General features: G+C 42.3%; 1 protein-coding gene across 1 annotated transcript; it reads left to right on the forward strand.

Annotated features, from left to right (window-relative positions):
* Positions 1–6,177: 6,177 nt before the first annotated feature.
* On the forward strand, positions 6,178–8,239 carry LOC122017063 (protein PMR5-like). Its single transcript, XM_042574537.1, has 5 exons — positions 6,178–6,560; positions 6,642–6,813; positions 6,890–7,068; positions 7,137–7,295; positions 7,784–8,239. The coding sequence occupies exons 1-5, from the start codon at positions 6,256–6,258 to the stop codon at positions 8,103–8,105; spliced, it is 1,137 nt and encodes a 378-aa protein (XP_042430471.1). The 5' UTR covers positions 6,178–6,255; the 3' UTR covers positions 8,106–8,239.
* The last annotated feature ends 414 nt before the right edge of the window (positions 8,240–8,653 follow it).

Consider the following 8,653-nt stretch of genomic DNA (forward strand, 5'->3'; position numbering starts at 1 on the left):
ACCGCTCTCTGTCGGACTAACCGCTGAGGATGCAAAGATGATCGGCTTGATAGAATCGCAAAACTTTGAAGGCGGAGGCTTATGGGACTTCACATATTAGATGATGAAGATGGAGGTCTTCTTCAACACGGATTGGGACACCATGATGGTGGTCCAAGAGCCGTTCGAAGTTTCAAAGGACAAAAAGGGAAAGAGACTCCAACCGCGTCATTGGACGGAGGAGCAAACCTCACGATCAAAGGCAAATTCAAAGGTAATATCGATTTTAATTGATATTTTACCTAATGACGTGATGAGTCGTGTAGGTGAATATGAGAATGCCCATGATTTGTGGAGCAAGATAAAGAAGGTTCCATGCGAAGAATCTTTGTCTACACAAGAGGAGGAAAAATCCGAAGAAACGGATGAAGAAGCTCAAGTAGAGAAGGATCAATCGGATGTGGAGACCAATTCAACATCAAAAGAAGAAGAGGAAATGAATTTGGCCACATTTGAGGAAAAGGATGAAGAAAGGTCATCCACAAGTGTGGATGAGGAAGATATAGCATCTACATCCTCAAAGGTTGAAGAAGAATCCAAGACAAGTGAAGAAGAAAAAGAAGAAATCTTGGAAGAAGTCAACCTAGTGAGCACCTCCACCGAAGCAAAGTCAAAAGATAACGTCATTTGCTTCGGGTACAATGAAAAGGGACACTACAAGAGTAGATGTCCAATGGGTAAGAAGGTAACTCCTAAACCCACTCAAATTATTTTAGATACTAATTTGGGTTGTAGGAATGATGGTGCCAAGAATAGAAGGAGAAGAAGCACATTAGATACTTCACTTGTGGTGAAATAGGCTACTACCACACCAAATGCCCAAGGAAGAGAGAGCTCAAGAAGTTGGCACATTTGAGGATGTGGGAAAAGAAGTGGAGGAAGAATGGAAGCTCATGTCAAGGGGGAGCTCCAAAGGTAAAGGATAAGGTAAACCCTAATTTAAATTTGAAGTCAAATTTAAACTCCTCCATGCATGCTAGAAATAACTCTTATTATTTACCCATGCATAATTTTGGATTTAAATATCATGATAGGAATAGGGTAATTGTAGATCATAACCCTAGAAGAACAATTCATGATAAATCTAGAAATGGTAGACCTAAGGAGACCCAAGGCATTAATCCTAAGAAGGAGAGACACATGTCTAGGAAGGGTAGGTCTAGGAATGTCCAATATGGACAAATTAACTCTAGGGTTAGGAACCTAGAGAAGGAGAATCAAGCTTTAAGGGGAAAGCTTGATAAGTTAAAACAATTCCTTAAGAGATTCAATGTTGGATCTAAGGAATTAAATATGGTGTTGGGTAGACAAAGACCCAACCATGATAGATCGGATTTGGGATACCGATCTAGTCCCTCCAAGGCCAAGGAGAGATCACATGCTAGGGTGGCAAATGATCATGGCAAGGGAGAGTCCTCCAAAGCTAAGGGAAAGTCTTATGCTAGGGTTGCATATGACTATAGCAAGGAGAAGCCAATAAATGGCAAGGGAAAGTCATTTAAAGGTAAGGAGAAATTAACCAAGGACAAGGTGTCCAAGGTTAAGAAGGTTAGGTTTGTAGGCCAAGTGTCACCGGAGGTGTACCGATGTGGCCTAGTGATTGTGGATGAGTCACCTAGGGAAGTGGCTAAGATTAAGAGCTTTGGGGGGAGCTCTAAGAGTCAAGTTGGGACCCATGGAAAATGGATCTCAAGTGGGTACTACTTGGGAGTCTAGATTGGGTCATGGGATGTGCCAAGTGGTTTGGAGACGAACTTGAGTCTCAAACCTAGGGTTTTGACACAATTGAGTTGTGTTTCATGCTTGAAAATATGACATTGGGGTCATATAGCATGATAATTGGTTTTGGATGTATATATGTCATATAAACCAATGCTAGGGATGCATTGTGGGTTAGTATGGGCAAATACATCAAGAGGAAGTTAAAACTAGGACTTTAGGTCAAAGTTTAATTGAACTTTTTAGCTAGTTTTGTATTTTGTGTCAATCTTGGGATTTATGATAAATATATTTTTATATATATTTTTCCCAAGTAGACATTGATAAAATAGACCTATCCACAAAATTTGAGAATTTTTGGAGGTTTGTAGAATTTCTGATGCATTTCTGAAGTTGGCTCAAAAAGGTTGATTTTTACATGAATAGTGTACCAGTCGACTGCTACAGTTAGCAGTCGACTGGTAATAGTATTTTTTTTAGCACAGAATTTCTCTGTAAGCTCATTTTTATGGGACAGCTGACTGGTACTTCTTGCAGTCGACTGATATCAGTCTGAAAGTGTTTTCAGCACTGGATTTTGACCGGGTCAGCTCGTATAGATGTATGGGATCCATAGGGGGATAAATACATGATTTAGGGTCAGTTGGATGATAAGTTTTCAACAATTGAGATATTATTCGAAAGCTTTTTGGATGTTAGGCAAAGGGGGAGAAGTAAGGTTTAGTTGGGAAAACCTTAGTGCTTTGCGTAGGGGGGGCCTTGGGATAGGTTCTTAAAAATCTCTGTGGGAAAATTCCTAGCTCAATGGGGAGTATAGGTGTAGGGGGAGCCTTGTGATAGGTTCCAATACATGATGCATTAATTCGGCGTTGTAAGTCCAAGTGTGTAGCCTTGGCATCGTAAGTCCATTCGACGATGTAAGTCCAAGTGTGTAGCCTTGGCAACGTAAATCTATTTGTTTTAGCATATTTATTTGCTATTATTTTCCCTAACTTAAACGTATTGCCAAACATCAAAAAGGGGGAGATTGTTGGAGCAATCCCAATGGTCCGTGCGACCATGTGTTTTGGTGTTTGGGCAAAGGGTTTAAGTTAGGTTCACTCTTGTTATTTGATATGTGTGCTTGAGTTGTGCAGGACTGCAGGATACACATGTGACTCAGGTTGACGGCTTCGGGTCCAGTGAAGGATGGAGCATCTGAGGGACCGTGGACAAGGCAGTGAGGACAAGGGCCGATGGAAGTGACTTCGAGGTATACGCGAAGGATGGCATTGGGGACGAGTCGCGGTCTTGAATGCATCCGAGGGACGAGAGCCAAAGGAAGTAGGCTTGAAAGCAAGAGGTCAAGGCTGTAAAGAAGCGTCAAGCGAGTCATAAGGGTGAGGGTACGAGTGCACGAGAGATTGTACTCAGAGTAAAATTCTAGTTTTAGGGTTTTACTGTAGCGTTACTGTAGCAGTCGACTGCATGTTTTAGCAGTTGACTAGTGCAGTCGACTGGGTGCGAACAGAATGGTTCTGTTCGTTCAGTAGTGTGGATCAGTCGACTGCATGTTTTTGCAGTTGACTGCACCAGTCGATTGCAAGTTTTAGCAGTCGACTGGTATCAAGCCGTTAGGATGTAACGGTAGAATTTCCACAGAGGGCAGTCGACTGCATGTTTTGGCTGTCAACTGGTAGGCGGGGTTTTCAACCCGTGGCCTATATAACCAAAGCTTGGGAGCTTGGTTATAGTTGACGAAATAGAGGTGGTTAATCTCTATTAGTAGTCTACCTGTGCCCTAGCTTGTAAAGAGTCCTTGGTGAGAGTTGTGGTGAGGTTTCTCCACCCACAAGGAGCTACGTGAGCTAGCCAGAGGTCTTCCGGGGAGTAATCCACCGACGGATAGGGATCGTCCACCTCAAGGACACGTTGTGGAGTAGGAGTTTTATCTCCAAACCACGTAAATGATCGTGTAGCTTGGTTTGCATTCTTTCTTGTCTTTAGTTTAATTTTCTTTAGTTTGTTTGTTTTGTATATTCCGCTGCGCATACTAACAGGTGTAGGAAGATCAATCGATTTGGGGGCGCCGTCTATCCAACCCCCCTTCAAGCCGGCCGACCGATCCCTCACAGAAGTCCCGGACAATAGAAGTCCTAGTGAATGAAGTTGGGCAATCCTAGAGGAAGGTAACCTTAGATAATGAGAAGTCTTGGAGGAGCAAACTCTAAGCATGTGTGACCAACTGGTTTCCGATCAACCACGTGCGGTCGACCGGACCAGTGAATTATTAATAATGATAATACTATTTTTCTTTTAATATTTTATATCTATTATGCTAACTCAGTATTGCAGACAAGTCTTAGTAGATCAGCTTGGTCAGATACTAAGCAAGGCCAAAGAAAGTTTAAACAAGTCTGAAGGACTAGATATTTGGCAAGTAAATGTAGGTAAGCACTAGAGGAGAGTGTTCCAGTGAGGACGAGTACCAATTTGGGACTTTAGGCGTAGGCCCAATTTAGGTTCATTTTGAAAACTTAAATTGAGACCCTGACTAGATCTTGGTCTTGAATAAACAGAATCTAATTAATAAATTACTTATTTTATTGTACTAATTTTGTTTTACTAGATATACTTTATTTTGTTGGACTAACAAATTTTACAGAGCGAAAGAAGTACAAAATGCCTCGAGTGAACAATACTCGAGGTGCCTTCCATGCGAAGGAAGGCATCTTGAGCTGGGCTATGGAAGGCGCCTTCAAGAGCTTAGAAGGTGTCTTCAAGAGCTTGGAAGACGCCTTCAGTCAAATAACGCAGAAGACCTCGCCGATGATAAGACACTGTTTTCTCATGATAAAACTTTGCTTATGGAAGGCACCTCCAATGCTATAGAAGGCGCCTCTAGTGCTTCAACATCATCTCTTCTACAAGCTTCTAGCGTTCATTTAACATTCCAACTGCTCCGACTTCTTGCTACTGCTCTGCTATGACACTCCCACGCCCGACTACAACAGATAGGCATCACCGACACACGAGAGCTCTCACTTCGACATCTTCGTGTTGGTAACTGGTTTAATTCTATTCTTATTACACTTTCTTATTCTTTTATTTATACTCGATTCCCTCTTCTAGCGGTTTTGGAAGAGGCTTTAGTGGATTACCCATCGATAAGTCCAAGAGACCTGAGTCTTGGAATAGGAGTCACCGAATGCTCTGAATCAAGTAAAACCGATTGAGTTATGGTGTTTTTTTTTGTTTCTATTTTTTGTTCCGCTGCACGCATTTTGTTTTTAAAAAAATTAAAAAGAAATTTAAAACACATGATTTCCCCCCCCCCCCCCCCTCTCACGTGTAACGATCCTACACCTTGAAGCTTGGCGCTACGCTGAAGGCGCTTCGGAGAGCCTTGAAGGCGCCTTTGCTCGCATAAGGCAGAGGGCTTCGTCAATGATAAGAGTCATTTTTTGGGGATGAAATTTGGGGTTGAAGGCACCTCCAGCCCTCTTTAAAGGGCTATTCGACCTCTTCTTCAAACACGCCTCTTCTACAATCTCCTACATAAACGTGCGACGTTCCGAGTATGTCTACTTCGTGCTGCTGTTCAGTTACGACCCTGTTATGTCCGAGTACTACATACAGACCATCATCGATATACGAACGCTCTCACTTTGACATCTTCGTCTTGGTAAACTAGTTTTACATTTGTACTTATTTTACATATTACAAAAGGAAAGTGTATGATTGTTATACTTTTCTAATTCGTTTCTTTGTATTCAATCATTCTTCTAACGATTTCGAAATTTTTTTTTAATGGATTATCCATCTATAAATCTAAGAAATCTAGGTTTTGAAATAGAAGTCGTCAAAACTTATGAACTAACTAAAATTATTTATGTTTTTATTTTTTTTATTATCTCTTTTCAACTTTTCTAGTGCATACTATTTTTGAAAAAAAAAATATTTTTAAAATCATATAATTCAATAACGATCCAACCGTATCTATCCACGTCTCTCAAAGACATTCAGACATCCAATTCACTTTCGGACACGCCAGACATCCAATTGGGGATTGAAATCTGATACCATATCTAACCCCTACACACCATTCGCCTACAATTATTATTAAAAAAAACATATTTCCAATCACTTTATGCGTTTTCACTAATCCCTATACATTTAAAAAGAATCTAATTCAATGAAAAAAAAGGCATGGAGAAAAGCACAAGCAGAAAGGGAAGATTATGTGGCTGCTTACAAGAAAAGGAAGCCTACTCAATTATTCTTTCCTTTCCACTCATGAAAGCTTCAATAAAAGTTCATTTATTATTTTTCTTTTAATTTTAATGCTCTCAAAATCTTCAATCATATTTGTTTTTTTTTTTAAATATATATATATATATTCTGCAGTCTTGTTGCCTTTTTATAAAGTGTGTGGATGAGGATAGGTATTCGTACAGGGACAAGAACTGAAGCTTTGTCTCCTTCCTTCTCTCTTCCTTTCTCTCTCTTTCCTTCTTCATGGAGTCCGTTTCAATCCTCCTGCTCCTCTGTTTTCTTCTAGTTCAAGCCTTAGCTGGAGCTTCCGGAGTGGTCATCGGCCTCCGCCGGCGCAGAGACGCCACCCAGCGCCGCTTCGGCGGTGGCGCCGACCGAGTAGCGTGCGACATCTTCACCGGGAGCTGGGTGAGGGACGACACGTACCCGCTGTACCAGTCCCTCAACTGCCCCGTCATCGATGCCCAGTTCAACTGCCAGTTGTACGGCCGGCCGGACTCCGACTACCTCCGGTACCGGTGGAGGCCGGCCGGATGCGAGCTCCCGAGGTCCATTCCTATCTCAGTGACGTTGTCTGCCTCGGTTCCAATCAGTTCGTGATCGCCCAATAATGTGAGTAATTTGTTTAGGTTCGATGGTCTGGATTTCCTGAGGAGAATGAGGGGGAAGACGGTGATGTTCGTCGGCGACTCGCTGGGGCGGAACCAGTGGCAGTCGTTGATCTGCATGCTCGGCGCCGCCTCGCCGCTGTCGCCGACGCAGTTCATCAGAGGAGATCCGCTCTCCGCCTACAAATTCCTGGTAAAATTCCTCCATCACCACGTCAAAACAAACACGACCTGCTGAAAAACGAAGCCATCTTTCTATTTCGCGGTAGGATTACGGAGTGTCGATCTCCTTCTACCGAGCGCCCTACCTCGTCGACGTCGGCGTGGTGGAGGGGAGGAGGATTCTGATGCTGAACTACATCTCCGGCAACGGGAACGCGTGGAGGACGGCGGACGTGCTCTGCTTTAACTCCGGCCATTGGTGGACGCACAGAGGAGCTATGCAAGGGTGATGCTCGCCGTGTGCTTTGCTTCGAGCTAACGATGGAGGAATTGATTGTGATTGTTTATTTTCAGGTGGGATTACATGGGCGATGGAGGCGGCTACTACATGGACATGGATCGATTGGTGGCGTTCCAGAAAGCGATGAATACGTGGGCGAATTGGGTAGATATTAACCTGGATACGAGCAAGACGAAGGTGTTCTTCCAGTCCATTTCGCCTACGCATTACAAGTAAGACTCTCTTTTTCACTCTGTTTCTTCGCCTGTTTGGTTTTGGCCATTGAGCTCTGCACCGGAAGAGCGGTCGGTGAGAGAAGAGGAGGCGACGGCGGTAGGTCGGCGGCGGGAGTGGTGGTTGCGTCTGCGGTGCGGTGCGGTGCGGTGAGATTGGCGACAGTCACGGGCTTGCCTTGTTTTGGCCCGTCTAATATTTTATTATTCGGATTTAATTAAAATTTTAATTGAATAAATAAATTATTATGTTTTTTGTTTTTATTGAAAAAGACAAACAGACAAAATGATTTTTTATGATAATAAAAAACTATAATAATTTACCAAACAACTTATCTAATTTCCCAAACTAGCCACAAAATGCATCTAGATTATGAGAGAGATTTATGTTATAACTATTTTTAATTCATTTGCTTTTAAATCTAAATTATTGTGTCGAACGATTGTAAATAATTTTTTTAATTCATATCTGGCTAATTTGTGTTCAGCCCAATGGAATGGAACAGTAGCACGACCAAGAATTGCTTCGGCGAGATAGCTCCGATCAGTGGGTCGATCTATCTAGGTTCGTACCCAGACCAAATGCCGATCCTGAAGGGTGTGATCAAGGCGATGAGAAGCCCAACATACTTGCTCGACATCACCACCTTGTCGCAGCTCCGCAAGGACTGTCACCCTTCGATTTACAGCGGCGATCTAAACCCCGAACAACGAGCAAACCCGGACCGATCTGCTGATTGCAGCCATTGGTGCCTTCCGGGTCTACCCGATACGTGGAACCAACTCTTCTACACTGCTCTCTTCTTCTAGTTCATCAAAACACTGAGCTATTATTTATTGTTATTGAATTATGTTTTCAATTGCTTTGGGTAATTGTTAATATGATTGATTAGGCAAGGATTATACAAGTTCCCATGAATCCCATCAAATGTGGATTTTATCGAGACAGAATTGCAAATTAAATAAAATCATGCGTTTCTTTCAAAGAAAGGCTTTGCTCGAGCTAATGGGTCAACTATGATCGTATTCGTATGTGAATGAATAATAAGAAAGAAACGATGACTTCTGCTCATGTACCAAGTGCAACAATACACAAGGCAGAGATAGATATGTTAGTTTAACTGGGCTTTTGGGCTTCAGTGTGGTTCATTTTAGGATTTAAGGAAAAAGTTCATACATTTAACTATTTTAATCTGATTTTTTTTCCCTTGTAATCAGTCCGGATCCTATCTAGAACCTGAGGAAATGATACGCTGAATATATGATTGCACTATTGATTGAGCGAACACTTTGAATTAGAGAAAAAGGGATCATCACTGGAGTGAAAAAGGAGCTTTCACTTTTTCTCTGCACACACA

Source organism: Zingiber officinale, chromosome 8B (assembly GCF_018446385.1).
Source record: "Zingiber officinale cultivar Zhangliang chromosome 8B, Zo_v1.1, whole genome shotgun sequence".
Lineage (NCBI taxonomy): Eukaryota > Viridiplantae > Streptophyta > Magnoliopsida > Zingiberales > Zingiberaceae > Zingiber > Zingiber officinale.

Excerpts from the sequence above, each read along its gene's own strand:
- LOC122017063 (XM_042574537.1), top strand. The coding sequence starts at position 6,256 with ATGGAGTCCGTTTCAATCCTCCTGCTCCTCTGTTTTCTTCTAGTTCAA. Across the intron at positions 6,561-6,641 it reads GCCGGATGCGAGCTCCCGAG|GTTCGATGGTCTGGATTTCC; the intron begins GTCCATTCCTAT and ends TAATTTGTTTAG. Across the intron at positions 7,296-7,783 it reads ATTTCGCCTACGCATTACAA|CCCAATGGAATGGAACAGTA; the intron begins GTAAGACTCTCT and ends ATTTGTGTTCAG.